The sequence below is a fragment of the Notolabrus celidotus genome, chromosome 16 (assembly GCF_009762535.1).
Source record: "Notolabrus celidotus isolate fNotCel1 chromosome 16, fNotCel1.pri, whole genome shotgun sequence".
Classification (NCBI taxonomy): Eukaryota; Metazoa; Chordata; class Actinopteri; order Labriformes; family Labridae; genus Notolabrus; species Notolabrus celidotus.
The window spans coordinates 15,179,722-15,198,580 of record NC_048287.1 but is presented as its reverse complement, the minus strand read 5'-3'; the positions used below and the strand labels follow the sequence as shown (position 1 = coordinate 15,198,580).

The 18,859-nt window shown below is 39.4% G+C and overlaps 1 protein-coding gene and 1 long non-coding RNA gene across 3 annotated transcripts; both read left to right on the top strand.

Annotated features, from left to right (window-relative positions):
- The first annotated feature begins 3,170 nt into the window (after window positions 1–3,170).
- LOC117828232 lies at window positions 3,171–13,177 on the top strand. 2 transcript variants are annotated; one of them, XR_004634363.1, is made up of 4 exons: window positions 3,171–3,258; window positions 4,580–4,673; window positions 12,309–12,484; window positions 12,978–13,177. It is a non-coding gene; the product is annotated as an uncharacterized LOC117828232 (long non-coding RNA). The 2 variants fall into 2 exon arrangements; XR_004634364.1 differs by having other exon boundaries at window positions 12,975–13,177.
- Window positions 13,178–15,728: 2,551 nt separating this feature from the next.
- Window positions 15,729–18,465, top strand: sp8a (sp8 transcription factor a). The gene is made up of 2 exons (XM_034705347.1): window positions 15,729–15,876; window positions 16,514–18,465. The coding sequence occupies exons 1-2, from the start codon at window positions 15,856–15,858 to the stop codon at window positions 17,750–17,752; spliced, it is 1,260 nt and encodes a 419-aa protein (XP_034561238.1). The 5' UTR covers window positions 15,729–15,855; the 3' UTR covers window positions 17,753–18,465.
- Window positions 18,466–18,859: the final 394 nt, after the last annotated feature.

Here is an 18,859-nt window from a genome sequence, read left to right as displayed (position 1 = left end):
AAAGTACAGATTTACATAAAGTCCTTAAAGTACTCTTTGTTGGGAACAGAAAAGTGAAACTGCTTTTCCTTTCCTTCAAATAAAGTTGTACCAAAATACATGGCCTGCATACACCTAGCATTGCAAAGAAGTTCATAGCTCCTTTCTTGTTTATAAAAATTGAAATATATGTCCGAATATCTGTAACAAAATGTATTTTAATATCCTGTTTCGTTTGGAGTTTTATAAGTGAGCAAAACAATTGCAGCTTTTTGTGGACACAAATCCTCAGGTCACGATTTGAAAAATGCGAAAACGAGTCATGGAGAGAAGGGAGAAATTATGACAGAAATGTGAGAAATGTAAACGTTCTAACCTCAGAAGATATAAAGTTGTGACTAGATTTAAGCCAGGAGTTATGTTGACTTGTTATCTTTAAAGCTGTACACTCTCAGTTGGCAGTTAGTGTTTCTCTCATGCAAACTCCAGCTGAGAGCAAAGGCCTTGGATCTGACTGTGAAAGTGAAACATCATCCTGATGCTCTGAATCAGTTAAAATATATCTGAAGAAAAACATGAAAGCATGTTTCAAATGTTTCGAAATGAACATGCAAATGAGCTAGTATGTTTTTCTTGATGTCCTACACTTTGGACATAAAGATTGATCAAAGCTGGAATTCTTTATATATACGATGGTTTACTTAACAACTTACATGTCAGACCAAATCAGTGTGAAAAAAGATTACACTTTAGACTGATTGCTCAGACATCAATATTTACGTCACACATCATGCTGACTGTATTGTCCACCTCACTGTTAGTGTGCATCCAGCCATGTTGTCCTATGTGAGTCATAATGTTTTTGTGAATTCTCAGATTTTTCTGCACACACATAAACCCATATGCGTAGGTGTGCATTTGTCACATGCTGCCCTGGCGTCAGGATGTCTCCCTCTCCTAAAGGTTAGGCTGTAAAGACAGAAAGATTTATGACTTCTACCATGAGTTAATGTTTTGGCAGATGCCTTTGTCGTTCATACCATCTGTATGTGTGTAAGTGTGTGTAAGTGTGTGTGAGTGTGCAGACCTGAGGAACTTGTTGACAGGTGATTACAGACACGTCTCGCATAACTTTCCTGTAACCAGCTACAAGCTGTGATTAGAGATGAGTAGATACAATAAAAAGTCATCCCCTGCTCACGCTTTAGAGACAGTAACTTTGAATGAGATTGATGATGTCATTGTCTAACTATGACTAATTATCTTAACTTCCTAAAACTATTACATACACAAACAAACTTGTACGAAGGAGGGTAAACTTTTGCTTGACCTTTAAATTATTTGACCACGTTCACAAACACTAAACCCGATGCCTGCTTCTTTGATATCCTGAAACATGACTGGAGTCCCTTACTCTGGATTGGAGTAGCATTAGCTCTGTAAAAGTTGGCAGCGTCTCTCTGTAATGATAGCTGAATGATTGATGCTTCCTGGTGTCTGGATTAAGTGGAAAAAAACCAGTGTGTCTTAGTAGGCATGGTGCCAGGTCAGGGTGTAGGCGGTACGTGCATGTAACCACAATGAGAAACACCTTTTGTTGGAGGGGATTTTTTGGTATCTGTCTGAATGTTTGCAATGTATTTTTTATTGCACCGCTTGTTTTTTTGTTTTGACATGCCAGCTGTAGAGCAGTAGTTTAATTGGATTGGTTTCCATCCTCATCCATATCAAAACACCATCCACATCTACTTGCATATACGTTATATTTCAATACATTTCTTATCACCTTGTTTTTCTACCTGCTGTCATCAACATAGTGATACAAACTAACATATTGAACGTGTAGATATCAAAATAAATCTGCGGCAGATGTCTGATTTTTAGAGGGCTGCTTTAGCATCTTAATAAAAAAAACTTCTATTATAACATTAGGAGGGAAATAATCATGTGGCAGAAATATTACATATATATTTTTCCCCCCTTAAATCTCCTATGAGGAATTTACAGTTTGTGTTGTTTTTGGTATACGCAACAGATCTTCTGATATTGTCCTGTACACATGTGGGTAGTGTTTTTGTTTACAAAAAATCTAAATCTCACCCTGCTTTACTTTAACACTCAAATGTACGACTCATCTCAAATCTTTGCCATAGAGAATGTGAAAAATTGCTTTTTTTGCAGTGTGCAGTTCATCAGTTTGACACCTACCCCCGCCAGTGGTTTTTAAACATTACAAATCTAACTTCAAATAAGTAGTCAGTCTTTATGCTGATGGTTTCAATTGCTTTTGTCGGGTACAAAGAGGCACCAGTGATAATTTCAGTCAGTTTGACGGACAGCTAAACTCCTCACGGGAGCTTTAAATGACCTTTGAAACCTCCCATTTCTTCATGAGTACTGAAATTATCAGGTCAAATTATTTCCATTAGAGACAAGCAGCAAATTAGGAAGCAATGCTAATTCACAAACACATTCATAGTCTTAAAAAACAACACAATGTTTAAGTTTTTCAAATGAAAGAACACATTGAAACAACTGCATCAACAGCAAATGCGCTGCAAATACAGTAAACAATGTATTACTATTATTATTCAACTTCATAACTTTTCAAAAAGTTATATTAGATGTAATTTACTGCCTGCTGCTGGCATTTCTGTACACCCATGTTTCCTTTTAAGCAGGCAAAACTTACAATCACCTTTAAGTAACAAAACCAAAGAATGAAGGAGTAAATTCATTCATCTAAATGATTCAGCTCAGACATGAAGGTTAAGTAATTCAATCTCCTCCTGACAACCTGTTTTTGTGAATCAACAGGCTGCTTGTCTGTGCTGGAAATGTTACAAGACTCAATCACGAGGCTGAGAGCAGGTGTTTGCTTGTTAAAGTAAACAGCGGTACTTTCAGTGAGTTGGTGTCAGTGTGTGTGTGTGTGTGTGTGTGTGTGTGTGTGTGTGTGTGTGTGTGTGTGTGTGTGTGTGTGTGTGTGTGTGTGTGTGTGTGTGTGTGTGTGTGTGTGTGTGTGACTGTGCATGTGTGTAATGGGGTGTGTCAACAGGATACAAATTTGGCAGATGCTATCACAACCAAAACATTTGTCAAATAAGATTTATTAGGTGGAATGAAAATTCTTCTTATACTTGATAATAAATATGTCATCCAAGAGAAAATTTGTCTTGGTCTTGTCGTTCACAGCGGTTTCAATGATTCATTTGATTCGAACCCTCAGAAGATCCCGTTCATCAGATCAAATCTGTGCGTTCTCTGAGAAACGCCAAGGTCAGTCTGAAACCATGTATACTTTCAATTTGTCCTTGTGAGCTGTCCAATGTGTAACATGTATTCAGATCAGATGTCCCATTGTAAGATAAGTAATGAGTGAATCAGGCCTCTCAGCGGGGAAGATGGTTTTAATTGGAAATGCAGTTTTCACAAATTATGTCTTTTTAACTAAAATCATGTCACTTCATTTAAAGTGCTTTTATGAAGAACATTGGAAAGGCTTCTAAACAGTATAAAAGTGATTTTCCTGTGAGGAACTCGGTGTGTTGGTTTTGGTGCCCCCTGTGGTGAGGGTTTCTCTTGCATCTTACCTGATCATGTTCTGTACGCGTTGAAGTTATTTCTATTCACAGATTCTGTGTTGAAATGGAAAAATCTGTTGGTGCTGGGCAGGATACTGGTATCAACCACTGCTGGGTTTCAGTGAGAATTGGTTGATGCAGGGAGTCAGTAACTAACTGGACAACCACCATGACTTTTTTATTTGAGAATAAAACTTGGCAACTAGGAAAGCTTTGAATACATGTCACACTGCCTGTATTGTTAACTGCTGGGTTTCAATTTCCTGCTTTTTACAGTTCTATTGATAAGTCAAACTATATACATGATATGGGTTTTATATCAACTTTGGCGATTCTTGGAATCAGAAACAGGGCAACTCTTTTATTATTGACTCACACAATAAGTTATCAATCAACCCATTTTTTTGAAAACATTGCTAGATCACAACATGAGACTTAAATAAAGATAAGGCCTAGACCAACCTTGGTGTTGTGTTATTCATTTAGATCAAATTCAAGGAAGAACTTCCTTCCAATGAGCAAAAACCCTGAGCAGAACCTGATTCATAGTTGCACGTGCACCTGCAATGAGTGGGTAAGCTGAGAAGTTTGGTCAGATGAACAAAAGAGCGACCAATTTTCTTTATTTCTATACATTTTCCTAAATCAATCAATTCATTTTCACTGATTTAGCTCTGTATCACAATTAAAGTAATCATAACACACTAAGATGCAGAACTAGACTATTTGTGATATTAGTCCTAACTTAATCCACCAATGAGCATGCACTTGGCAGCAGGGGTGATGCAAACCTTCTCTTTGACAGGCAGAAACTTTGAGCACAACCAGACTCATTGGTGGACAGCCATGTGTTGTACCTTAATGTGTTGTGATATGATAGATTGTGAAATGCTCTTTCCCAGCATATGGTGTATTTTGTCTGTACTTTTCTCTCGTCTGCATGCAAACACTCCTCAGAAGGCACCGACGACTAACAAACTGTTTGCTGGTCTGTTTACCTCTCTTTGTTCCAACAGCGTAATTACAAGACTTGTGTCTCAGAAGGTGCCTTCAAAGCCTGAGTCTGAATGGCCAGAATGTGCAGAATGTGTGCACAGGCGACAACTGCAGGTATTTATTATGTGCATTCATGTGTGCCGCAGTATGCACTATGCATTTTACTTATCTGTGTGTTCGTACAGCAGGTGAGGTTTCCCTGCATATTCTCTTCTCCTCAAACGTGTTCAGGTAACATTTGAGACAATACACATGCACCAAGAGAGGGGAAAAGTCAACCTGCGGTCAGCTTCCAGGGGGTCAAAGGTCACAACAAAGAGCTCCTGAGGACAGGAGATGAGATGCTTTAAAAATGTAACATCATTAAGAGAGAGATAGAAGCAAAACCTTGAACTGAGACTGAACTTTCGGTTGACCTGTGACCCCAGTAATCACACATTTTTAAATGTAGTCAAAACATGAATAATGATTGGTTCTGCTGTAAACAAATGATGCAGAAATGTATCAGTTACACTATATAATTATTACACTAGAAGTTGCAACACAAAATTCCACGAGTCAGGATAATTGCCTGACTAACAAGATTATTTTATTGTTCAGGACATTTAAACCTTCCCTCTTTGTTTATGAGGTGCGGGTGTGAACACAAGTGATTGAGAAATGCACTAGGAAGGAAATATACTCCTCATTATCTCCGTTGTTTCACCGTTAACATTTCGGCAACTAAATGCAGCTGAGCTCAGAGATGCAGAATTAAGCCAAAATGGAGAGACTATTCAAGAGGACAGAACCCATGCTGTGCTTTCAGACAGTGAGCAAGCGTGCGTTTTAACAGTCTCTTTGAAGCTAAATGTGAAATGATTAAGTCCGCTCAGAAGTCTGTGTGACTCTCCAGTGTGTGTGTGTGTGCCTCTTTGAAGATGCTCTTCTTGTACGAGTTCAGGAAGACCTTTACAGCAGTGCTAAGTGGAGGGTGCAGCACACCATAAAGATCCGAGATAAGTGTGTTAATGTGTGTGTAGTTCAGAGCAGGACCTGACATGACTTGTGGGCCCGGTGCAGCTGACGCCAACCACTAGTTTTTGGCTGTCTGTGTATGTTCTGAATGACAGCCCAGAGGCAGTGCATGTGTGTGTGGTTAGGTTGGGAAAAAGACGCGTTTCATGTTTGACGGGAACCATCAATAAAACAGCAACCGTGAAATCACCTCAAAACCACCTGAGCCTGGTACAAGAAAGTGTGTAAGAATGTGTGTGTGTGAGAAAGTGTGAGACTGGAGGAGAGTGGAGGATGTGTATTGAGCTGTGTTCTTTTCTCTAATCTTTGTCTCGCCTCCACTTACCCTGCAATGGTTTGAGGACCATGTAAAGCAGGACTTTTATGTCTGTGTGCGTGTAATGCTAAGAGTATAAATATGTGAATGTCATACACATAAATGATATGTTAAATTCAAAGTGGCCTTTGAAGTGTGCACATTTTCAGTTGAATCTGGGGGTATTTTGCATCTCTTTGTGGAATAAATTAACAATTTGTTGCATGGCAATTAGCATGAAAAAGCAAGCAGCTTTTTTCCAGTCAATTTAACATCAAGCCATCTCTCAATGCTTTTCTTAAACCTCCCCCTTCCTCCTCTGCTCCCTCTATCCCCCAATTTTATGGCAGCCATTGTGGCGAAGTGAAGCGCAATGAGTGGGAGAAGCACTGGTTAACCAGGAGCATAGCATGAATAGTGTGGATCTTTCTAAAGCGTGGTTATATGGATCTATCTGCAGGAATTTGTGCGTGCATTGCTGTTATTGAAAGAATATGTCCAATAAAGTAGTTTAGTCCATTTAGATTAAGTCATTTTTATCCCATTCACACACCTCACTAATAATTACATAGAGTTAAGTTGAAATGGCAAAAGTTTCTGAAGAATATTTATGTGGGCTCTTCCATTTTGCACTGGACAAATTTGAGCGTCCAATATTTCAGAGGGCAAGATTCTTTCAAAATTTCGAAACAATCAGACCTTCATAACTTCAATTACTTGGTAATCGCATGTTGCAGTAAATCACACTGATAGTCAAGATTTAATTATTTAAAGATTTGAAAGTCCAAAAACCAATATGAGCACTGATTATAAAAAAACTCAAAAAAAATGAAAAATATAATAACTATGCAAAAAAGGCAGCTCAAAACTTATTTTAATGCAAACATATTTAAATATTACAATAAGAAACTAACCTCATGCTTATTTGGTGGGTAGTATGACACAAAACAATTCCCACCCTGGTCATGAATTTCATCAGCTCCATTCACTCACTTATTACCAACCTCACGTTCAAAGTAAAATTGCGTTTTATCAGAATGAGAATTACCACAATATATGTTTAAGGGGTGAGGGAGTAAAATAAAAGTTTTTTGAGGCAATCTTGTATCACATTATCTTAAACTCAAGGTAAATACGATACAACGGAATAAAATAAAGCCATAACGATACGTTACAAAACCAAACAATGCCGTACGATATTAAACCTTACCATACGATCAATATGATATAATCTGATACAGTAAGATCAGTAAGATATGATACAATACGATACAATCAATATGATACGTCACCACATGATACGTTACCATACAATAAGATATGATACAATACATTACGATACTATACTATAATATAATAAACTATACTATACTGTACTATAATATACTATACAATACAATACTATAATATAGTATGCTATAATATAATAAACTATACTATACTATAATAAACTATACTATACTCTACTCTACTCTACTATGCTATACTATACTATACTATTCTTCTATTCTATACTTTACTTTACTTTACTTTACTTTACTTTACTTTACTTTACTATACTATACTATACTATACTATACTATACTATACTATACTATACTATATTATACTATACTATACTATACTACAAGGTATTGTGTGATGCAATAAATATGAACGGATATGATATGATCCTACATATATGGAAATGTCTCAGCAGCAGAAATATAAGAACATAAAATTCTCAAACTTTTATACAACTGTTATACTGTTTTCACAGACTATTATATTAGCAGTTGAATTTTCAGTTAAGTGATGAATTAATAAGAATCTAAGGATGTGATAGTGATAGTGCTTGAGGTACTTTTATGCACTTCAGTCAGATAAGTGTACGTTTTTAAGGGAGCATTCTAAGCACTTAATATTTGATGTAAGAGCATAGAAGTTGGAATTTCTCTTTAAAATCACTCTGAGACACACATACACACACGTAAACACAAACTATGTTGGGTGCCATGGCTGGTAAAGACAAAAGCACTGACCCCACCAACAAGCTCTCTGATGGGGAAGAGAGGGTCCACTCAATCACTATGTACCTCAGACGGACAGATGGACTGCTAGTCAATGAGAGACACACAAAAACAGACACACACACACCTGAAAGATGACCTAGACCCCCCACACTGAGGTAGCAGTGATCAGACACATTGAGTCCATCCATCAGGGCTGAAAGTGAAAAATGACATCTGGAAGTGTATGATTATGCTCCTGGGCTTCTACGCATCAATCAGCTGACACACACACATTTAAACACACATTAAACACGGAGAAGACGCCGAAGTTGAAAAATGAACATGGGTAAATTAATCTCCCTGTCTGAAAAGTGTGTGTCTGTGTGCTATGTGTGCATGTATGTGTGTTGGGGAAAGAGCAAAAAGAGGGATGAACAGTGTTATTGGTGGAGAAGAGAACAGAGATCACGGTCAGAGCAGGATTTAATCAAGGAGTGAGAAAAAGTTTGTGTGTGTATGTGTGTGTGGCAGAGAGTGTAGTTTGGTGTATCTGAGTGCTCTTCTGTGCTTGATGCTGAAGAACATCTCCAGCTTCAGTTGAGTAAAAAAAATGTCTCTGTGGATTTAAAAAAGATTATAAAAATGAAAACATGTCTGACGTATGGAGTCACTATCCTTTCTCTTTTTATATCTTCATCCCCCTCTCCAAGTCTTCCTCTTCTTCTTTCATCTCCCATCCTCCCTGGTGTGCGAAAACATGGCGCTATTGGAGTGTGTGTAATTCAGAAATGAGGACATGTGTGCTGATCTGCTGTGTCTGAATTAGTGTGTCAGAGCCAGCTGTGGCAAACACCATAATAACAGACTTTTACTGCCACATCCGCTCCCACTTATCACGTTAACCCCTACAATTGCCTTCATCCACTATATAGAAAAGTCATACTAATTCCTCTGTTCTGTAGCACAGGATGCCTCATGTAGGACAAAGAGAAATGCCATCATTAACTCATAATATAACCTTTCTGTGTCTGTAAAATGTTAGTAATTTAGTTCATATTAGTGTCAATTTTCTTATCAATAACCTCAAATAGCAACCTTCTTAAACATACAAGATTGCAGAATAAATTGGCGAGATGGAAAAAATACACAGTTACTGCATTGCCAACAATAAAAAATAATTAGACCACTTTCATATTTATCTTCTAATTATAGCTGCTTAGCTTAGAATAAAGAGCAAAGAAGGATAGAGTTAGCCAGGCTCAAACTCATGTGTAAGCTCCAAAACAAATAATTGCAAAACTGATATAAAATAAGGACACAAGAAGAGTAAAATCACATTCCTTTGTACCCTGTGCGCCTGATGATCAGTCATGTGCAAGAAAGCTGCAGTTCCTTGAGTGTCCACTTGAGGTATGCTGCAAAAACCAAGGAACCCCCATTTGGTTGCATGTTAAAATGCTAATTTTACAGCATAATTAGTTACGACTGCAGCATAGTTCTGAAATGTGTTTTGGTATTTAGCTCATTACTTTTAGTACATACTGTATGGGGGGGATACTTAATAATGCATCCATTTTGAGTTTAATGAAGGATAAGAGTAAGACATTATTTTGCCAGATTGGAGGTATGTTCATCTTGACCTAAATATTCCCAATTCTAGGATAAATATCTTGATAACTTCAGGTTTAACATACGAGGAGATAACGCTCCAGTTTAGAGGCAGCTATGGTAAGTCAACAGGGCACAGCATGAGTGGATAAAAGCTATCGACCACCTCACAAACGTCAACAATATTGACAGAAATCAATGAGAACTCCTCTCTTGAATGCATCTCATTAATATGATGGGGTGCTGAATGGGTGCTTGGCATAAATCTTCTGTTTTATTGTGAAGAGTTAACGGACAGGATGAAAGTTTGTGGATGAGCAGAGAAACTCATAACGCAAGCATCTTCTGCTTGTTAAGAAAGACACCACTTTACAGCATGAGCCTGTGCGTGCGTGCGTGTGTGTGTGTGTGTCTGTGTGTGTGTGTGTGTGTGCATGCATGCGTGCATGTGTGTGTGTGTGTGTGTGTGTGTGTGTTTGTGTGTGTGGGTGCAAGAGAGAGGCAGAATTAGAGCCTTTCATCCACTCCAGTTACTAATCACAGTCTCATTCTCTCTCGCCCTGCATAATTCTCCCCCTCGCCTTTATAAATCTGTCTTCTCTCCCCTCCTCTTCCTCTCTTTCTGAGGGCAGAGACAGCAGATGTGTTGGCAGGTTAAATGACCTCTGTGATGTATGACTTAAGAAAACCCGGGCATCCATCAACCCTACCCTAACTGTGTGTGTGTGTGTGTGTGTGTGTGTGTGTGTGTGTGTGTGTGTGTGTGTGTGTGTGTGTGTGTGTGTGTGTGTGTGTGTGTGTGTGTGTGTGGAACAAAGAGAGATGCTGCTCATAAAGTGCAATTTTAATTCACCTTCAGCCCAAACTTGTGCCTCAAAAACACCCAGCAGAGCCTCCCTCATCCCCCCTCACCCATGAATCTATGCACTCATTTCATGAATGAGTGTGTCTGCTGCTGTATGCAGATTTGATGTATACATGAATGTGAATGAAGGGCTACAGCAGCGTGATTACTTTGGCCAGGATTCCCTCAGTCTAGAACATAGATAGACTGATGAGAGATGCCCCTTCTGACCCCTTGCATGTTTGTGTATAAGACAGATAGAGATACACACATAAGGTGAATTTCGGTGGGGTTACAGATATGTTGTCAAAGCATCTTGTAAGGCTGAATAATGTGGTTAAATTCTAAATCTGAAGTGACTCTATTAGACTACATTGTTGAACTTGTTTTACCCTCTGATGTTATGAAAATTGTTAAGTAATATTTTAAGTCTTTTTACACCTTTATGTGGAGTGATATAGGACAGTTGATGGAGCAAGGAACTGGGGGAGAGAGTGGGGGGTGACATGCGGGAAAGGGGCGGGAGGACTATAAAGTCTCTGTAGGGCCCGTGACTTAACCACTCAGCCAAACTGGTGCACCCCTCTAGTATTCTGTCTGTGGTTGCACTTAAATATTTGCTAAATTTATTGTAGTACTAATCAACTACAGTACAGTCCATATCTTATATATTACTTGCATAACATTACTGTGTGTTTACTAAAACAACTAAAGTAAAATGAAATTATAGAGATAATTAATTTAGTCTTCTTATTTGTCTTTTTTTTATACATAATCCTGTACTTCACAGTCAAGTTAAAAACATAGCTTGTATATTTGTTATAACTCACATTATACTGAACATTTCCATTGAAGGTAATTTTAAGCAAAGTGAGCAGGACTTCTTCAGGAATATCTATGCTGAAGTTCATCCTCATTCAGCTCTTCTTCTTCGAGTTTTGCAGTTGACACACCTTTAAGCATACATGACGTGAATGTCACATCCTTTAACAATGTTGCTATCATCACTACCACTTTACCACTTTGCTATGTTACTTTGTCAGTGACTTAGGGATGCACACACCAGCTCTTCTACAGGACAGACTCCACTTTTCCCTATTAGAGATGGTTGGGGCCCAGTTAATCCTCAGGCTGCTCTCACATCTGTGCCTGGTAACTGTCATCTTTCCGCAGCCTGAGATAGAAACTATTGTTTAGCCACAATGTTTACCTTTTTAGAATACTTACAGAAACAAACATTGTTGCCACAGTGTCAACAGGTAACAGGCTTTTACTGTTGAGAATTTAGGAGAGGTTTGGACTAATCAGATTCAGTTTTATTACTAAGCCAGGTGATGATGACCTTATGATATATTGTTAGATGTTAGTATGTGCATGTCATAGAGGTCACATCGGACATAACTGTAAAACCATTGGAATAGAACGTAACCTTAATGATGACCTATATATTGCTGTGTGCATTTTATTATGATGACTTAACAGTACCAAATATCAACAATTGTAATAACACAATTACTACAGCAGAGTGACCTCATTTAGCAGCAATAGGCTAAAAGGCATTAAGTATATGAACTTTATGACAATAAAGTTAGAAAGTTTTATTGTTATTTGAAAGTTATTAAAGTGATGTAGCCACAAACACATCGATTACGTCTCTTCTATGCATCTTTTAAACTGTTAAAAGACTGTTCTTCCTCTCACTCACTCCAAGGAAAAACAAGCTGGTGTGTTTAAATGTTTGTCTTTGAGGCAAATATGCTGGTCAATTGATTTGAATATTGTGGTTTTATGCGTGCACAAGATACCTCCATCATAGAGACAGACGTGCGGATGCATTAAGGAGTTCATGTGTGTGTTTGCATGAGAAAAAAATTTGTTTTAGAGCTTAATCATCCTCTTATGAAAACGCAGGTGAAAGGAGAACCTTAAAAAATCACTTGTGTGTAACTTTCATTGCTGTAACCTGAACACATCTCTCTGCTTGGCTGCCACAGTCGTCCATCAGCTGCGTGCTGACAGACTGTGGACGTGCCCTCTCCTTGCTGTAATTACAGGAAGCCTAGGAGGAGCTGCTCCAGGCACATCCTGGCATACAGCTCACCTGGATGATTTTTTCCTCTCTCAATTTGTTCAAGGGGCTGAGCTCAAAGGGCACCGCAGGCTAATTCAGGTCAGTCAGTCAGCGGTACACCTCTGTGGTAAGATATAGTGGTAAACAAAGAGACTCATCTTGTCATACTCAATATATCACTTGTAAAGTAGGCCTATGGTCCATTAACACATAATAACTAAATTATAATATTTTAGTTTTATAATTAAAAACTTACATTTTATTTTTTTCTAAAATAACATACAAGAAAATGGTACACAATTAAAAAACAAACTGAAATATTTCAAAATTTCAAGTCTGAATTCATATCCACCTACACAATAAATACTCAGAGTCTCTTTGTGTTCTTAGATTTTTTAAATATCATCAAAAACCTCCAAAAATAATCTACATAAATGGACCTCAGAACATTGCAAAATCTGCAACCAATGGCTTTTGTTTTCTCCTTTACACAATTTGACTGTCTTACCCCCTGCTTGTGATGAATATTTTTGTGTCATGTTTAGCAGCTTGCCTTTTGACTCCTTGATTCTCTGGCTAATTGTCTCAGCAGGGCAGCTGACCAAGATGGCCGCCCTGCCCTCTGAATCACTCTGACTATTACTCCAGTGACAAAAGAGGACTTGAGGAAAACACCAAGGAGAAATAAAATACCTCGCCCATCCCTCTTCTAGAGAAGTGCCAGATCTTTATTTCACTCTTTTCTCTCTGCTTTTTCTGACTCAGTGCCCACAAAGTGAGGGGAGAGCACACGACAATCTTGTTTTGTTGACGTCCGATGGCGCGTGATAATGTGGTCATTATCATCGCTAAAGGAACAGGTTGGGGCTCAGACAGGGTTTCACTTGGGGCTTTTAAAGTACACACACACACACACACACACACACTTTCAGTGTGGGAAAAGAATGCATCTAAAAGAGGGACAGCTGTTTGGGTGGTTCGTGAGGATGGCAAGATGGCCTACTGTAAACTCCACCTGTGCACATGGCCAGGCCTCAGGCTGTAAGGGTGTGTGTGTTTTGGTTGGGACAATGTTTATTTGGCTGAGCCCCTAAAATGAATGTAGTTTCGTTAATAGTAATTTTTAAAACTGACTTTAAAATATATTTTCAAACTCAGATTAACAGATAGAATTAGAAAAGCAGATAGAATTTCCCTACCAAGGCCAAAGGCATTAAACACAGTAAGTTAGTGAAAGGGATTTTAGAGTTTTTCAGTTTGTTGGCCAACTCTGTGACAGATAAGAACAAAAATCATTCAGATTATCCACTCTGTCTTTGGAGAAAACAAAAACATGACTGGAATATGTTATTTGAGCTCATAATGTATTGTTCATTGTTGTACTACATTTCCATCTTCCTGTCTGATGTTATTACTCTGCTGAATTGCATTTACTTGACACATACAAACCTTCAGTTATGCATCAGCAGCCTTTGATGAGTCCTTTATTTGCAGTGATTCTGGGATACATAAAAAAACATTTAAACCAACAAAAAAGGGAGAGCTTATCGTCTTGAACATGTGCAAGAAATGGGATTGCTGATCTGATGAATCTGTTGTAAATAATCCCTCATGTTTGGAACAAAAACTAAACGTGAAACTAAATATTCACATTTATATTTATTTCATTTTTTATTTTACATTTATCCCAAATCATATATATTCCAATAAGGTCAAAAATGATCAAAGAGCTTTTTTTTTTTTTTTTTTTTTAAGCTAGTTATCTTTAGCAATAGTTTAGCTGTGCTATTGCTTTAGCAGGCTCTCATACAACTCTCTAGCTTTAGAGCTGCAGCTAGCTAGCAGCCTGTGGCATGCAGTGAATAGTGTGAAGGCCTACAGTTTATCATCATTAAATAATCATGTTCCTATCACTAACCCATCTTGTATTTTTAACCAAAAGAGAGGAGGACTGGTCCCGAAGGGGTTTCAGTTTTCAGATTTTATAGCATTATCTAACTCTTTGCATGCTTTAATTGTCTAGGCCTATACAATGAATTAAACACAACCTTAATTATTACTCATATCTTCAGTAATATCTCAAGATAACATTTCCAAAGAGGAGTCATTATGAACTATATGCTCGGAGCAAGCCGTTTGTCTTAGCATTGCATTACCAAAATTCATCTTGCGATGGGTTATAAATGGTGGGTTGGTGGGTTGTTGTGTGTGTGTGTGTGTGTGTGTGTGTGTGTGTGTGTGTGTGTGTGTGTGTGTGTGTGTGTGTGTGCGCGTGCGTGCGTGTGTGCGTGCGTGTGTGTGTGTGTGTGTGTGTGTGAGGTGAGCTGTGCTGAGTGGATGAAGAATTTGATTAACTTTCCCATATGTGTGTGTCCAGCTGACTTCATTCAGGCTGGTCATAGAACAAGTGAGATGAAGAAAGGGCATGGATGCAGTTAATACCAAGCAAATGAAGAAAATGGATTAAATCCGCCTGTTTTATTAAATTTGAAATTCAAATGAAATGCTCCCACTTTGGTTTGCTAATATATTAAGGTTCCTCTCCTTTTGCTTTACCATAGTGAACTATCAATGACATAGGATTACCTATTTATCTGTTTGCATTCAAACAATAAAGGTTTCCTCATAGTAGCTAGAGTTAGTCTGAGCTGTGATTTTTTTAATGATCTATAAAACTGAGATAAACACAGGAAGAGGTGTTTTTGTAAATCCAACATTTGTTTAGTGTTGAAAGAGATGAAATTGCGGGGGCAGTGGTGTCCTCCCCTCCCTCCCCCAGGGCTGGCTGGAAACGCCCCAGGGAAAGGAAGGGACTGACGGGGCCGCCTCTCATTCATCAGCCTCTCCGTTTTCACGGCTTCACAACTTTAATAGGAGCTGAAACAAACATTTCTGTTTGACACATCAGGCCCAGGATCTGTAGGCTAAATATTCAGGATCTTGAAGTCTGGAACTTAAGACCACCAGCCAACAATATATATACACACAAAGTCTTAACTTATTTTAATTTGTTAATAAGGTGCCCCTCTACTTTGAAAATGCAGTTTCTTTCAGGTTTTTACATGTTATCCTCTTTTGTTAAATTCTGTATTACACTATAACTTTAGTAGAAGCCAGTAATATTTTGAGTCGTGATACACGAATGCGAGGACTACTATGACCTAGTATGGCCAAAACGAAACGGAATTTGTTATTCTGATGTTTTATTTTTTCTCTCCGTGTCTCCCACTTGTTGCAATTTGGAGCACCGCACTTGCGCGAGCTTACTCTTAAAATGTACAACGACCTCGAGCCAAAGTGTTTGGAGACAGGCTGAGCTGGTCTGTGATTGGTCCCTTGGCTCTGAGCGGCACCTCAAAGCTGTGAAGAAGATACAACTACTCCAGCAGTCAGTGAAGACACACAGACTCATCACACCCTGCCAACGCCAGCACACACTCAGACACACAACAGAGAATACAGCACAGTCCATGGCCGCTTCACTGCTAGGGGTAAGTATCATGTTTTTCTACCTCTTTTACTAAGAAGTTACCAAAATCTTGGTCAAATGTGGTTGTATTTTCCTTACGGAGTTCAGTGTGCCTGTTGCATTTAGGGAACAGGGTGAACGTAGTATTCTAAAATATGATATTCTGTAGTCTTGTTAATCAATAGACTATTATTCACATAGGCCTAATATAGATACAGTGTAGCCGCAGCATGTTCTGCGATCACAGCTTTACTCACAGAGTGAGAAGAAGCAAGTAGCCTGCATATTAAACCATAGTGAGAGAAAACTTCAAGTTGCGCACGTAATTTTCGAAATTCGGTCAATAACAAAACGGACGGGTAACAGTTTATCTATTTACATACATCGACATCTATTTAACTGCAGTTATCAATCCAACCAGTTATTAGTGTCGGTGCTGTTGAAAGACCATATGACCTCAACTAAGTTGAAAGCTCAAGTGTCTGTTTAACGTTTGTTTTCCATTTAACTCACCTTAGAAGTCGACATGATTTGAATATAATTGGCATTGTCGCTCGACAAACACACTATCTCATGTTTTTACGCGCCGTTACGCACAGCATGTTTCGCCTCTGTTCGTGAGTGACAGCCTAAAATTGTTGTGTTTGTGTTCCCCACAGGAGGAGCCTCGGTTAGGCAGCACTCCTCTCGCCATGCTGGCCGCCACCTGCAACAGAATCGGTGACCCCAGCCCCTCGTGCTCACCCGCTCTCTCAGACGGGGCACTGCCGGGACTCGTAAAAGGATTTCACCCTTGGAAAAGGAGCGCACCGGGCACCAGCCATCTGGGAGCATGTCTCAGCACACTCGGGGTTCCCACTGTCTCCAGGAGTAACGGGAACGGACTCACGGAGACATCCAGCGCTTTCTCAATGACCGCAGCCAACTCTCCTTTTGGAAATGATTACGCGATGTATCAAACTGCGGTGCCTTCAGACAACAGTGTACCTGATCCCATGCACGCGCAGCGCTCTGTGTTTCTGAGCAAATTCCCCTCCACAGTGGAAGGCATCGCTGGGATATACCCGAGGATGCATGCGCACCCCTATGAGTCGTGGTTCAAGCCCGTGGGAGATATCAGTAATGGATCCGCTGCTTGGTGGGACATGGGTACCAGCTGGGTGGACTCACAGAGCCCAACCGGGATACCCTCTCCTTTGAGCGGCTACAGCTCTGACTACAGCTCCGCCTTCAGCCCCGGAGCCCCTCAGCACCTGCTTCCCGCCACACAGCATCTGTTTGACGGCTTTAGACCACCTGTCCCAGCCACGTACACAGAGTCCACGACGGCTGGGGCACCTACACTGTCAGTAAACCCTGTCGTTTCTCTCCCTGCATCTTCCCGCTCCTCATCACGGCGATACTCCGGTAGAGCCACGTGCGACTGTCCGAACTGTCAGGAAGCGGAGAGCCTCGGCCAGGGCGGCACGAGCCCACGGCGAAGAGGCTTGCATAGCTGCCACATCCCCGGCTGCGGTAAAGTTTATGGCAAGACCTCTCACCTGAAGGCTCACCTGCGCTGGCACACCGGGGAGAGGCCGTTTGTCTGTAATTGGCTCTTCTGCGGTAAACGATTCACGCGCTCCGATGAGCTCCAGAGGCATCTGCGCACTCACACCGGGGAGAAGCGGTTCGAGTGCTCCATATGCCACAAACGCTTTATGCGCTCTGATCACCTCAGCAAGCACGCTAGGACGCACAACGCGGACGGGTCGGAGGAGGGCGGGGAACCAGGGCCTGGTAAAGGCAGCAGCGACACGGACAATAGCCTCTCCGGTAGCCCGAGCCAGTCTCCAGGACTACACGGGCGCGAGACTGTTCCAAACTCAGAGGGACAAACACATAGCGCGGTGGAATAACTGATAACAACATGTGTTTGTGTTTACATGGACACTTAAAAAATGAAATGGCACTTTATAATGAACTCCAGCTGTGGATGAACATGTGTCCTTACCTCATTTATTTTTTAAGTTTCTTAAAAATTAACTTTTACTGTGTACAATTTATCAGATTTATGTTATTTGGAGACATTTTTATGAGCCTTAATTTATTCTCCAGACATGTATTTTCTAGTTACAGGAGTTAGTACACTGGTAAGTTGAATCGAGATTGGGTTACTGCTGATTCAAATTGATGCCATGTCATTATCTTTGAGATGTTTGTCTGAGGGAGTACATTTTATTTTACTTTTTCTACATGTTTGTAAGCCTTGATTTTATTATCAATTAAACAGGAATATTTTGGACACATTTCTTTCGTCATTAGACCTGATATGATTCGGTTTATTTATTATCATAGAATAAACACAGAACAGAACTGGTGGAAAATACTGTTAATCGAGCTTTAAATAAGAATTCAGTTTAATTTGGCATATTACAATGGAATTTCGGTTTAATCTAAGACGTTAGTTCAAACAGGGTTAGAATAATTGTATACCCTTTAATCAAGTGAATCACAACTTTAAAAGTAGCCTAATATTTCAGCTGAGGCCTACAGCAGGCTTATGGAAGTTAATGAACCAAAAAAAAAAAAAAAAGAGGGACATTGCATTACCTATCAAAAACACTATTTGGCACACTTTCTGTACCTGCCTGTTGCTTTGAACATCTAGACGAATCAGTATCTGTATCAGTATCTCCACCTAGTGTTCAGTTTCTACAGTTACCTAATTGTTGGACAGCACATCTTGGTTGATGTTCATTTTTGTTGGCTACAATTTTTTTTTGAATCTTTGAAAAAGGAACAAACTTTTCATTCTCTCCAAAAACACTGAATTTATATTATTTTTTTAAACAAACAATAAAAAACAGGTATAATTACAAATAAGAGCATAGTCTTTTCTCATTTTTGACTTATGTTGAAATTTTTACACCCATCTAAAACAAACATCAGTCCCACCAAAAGTGCACATTTACCCATTGATTAAAACACACACACACAACTGAGAACCTTTTGATACAGGATGA

Bases quoted from the DNA above. Each gene is read 5' to 3' on its own strand.
- sp8a (XM_034705347.1), top strand. From the start codon at position 15,856: ATGGCCGCTTCACTGCTAGGG. The intron at 15,877-16,513 runs GTAAGTATCATG...TGTTCCCCACAG, and splicing joins TGGCCGCTTCACTGCTAGGG to GAGGAGCCTCGGTTAGGCAG.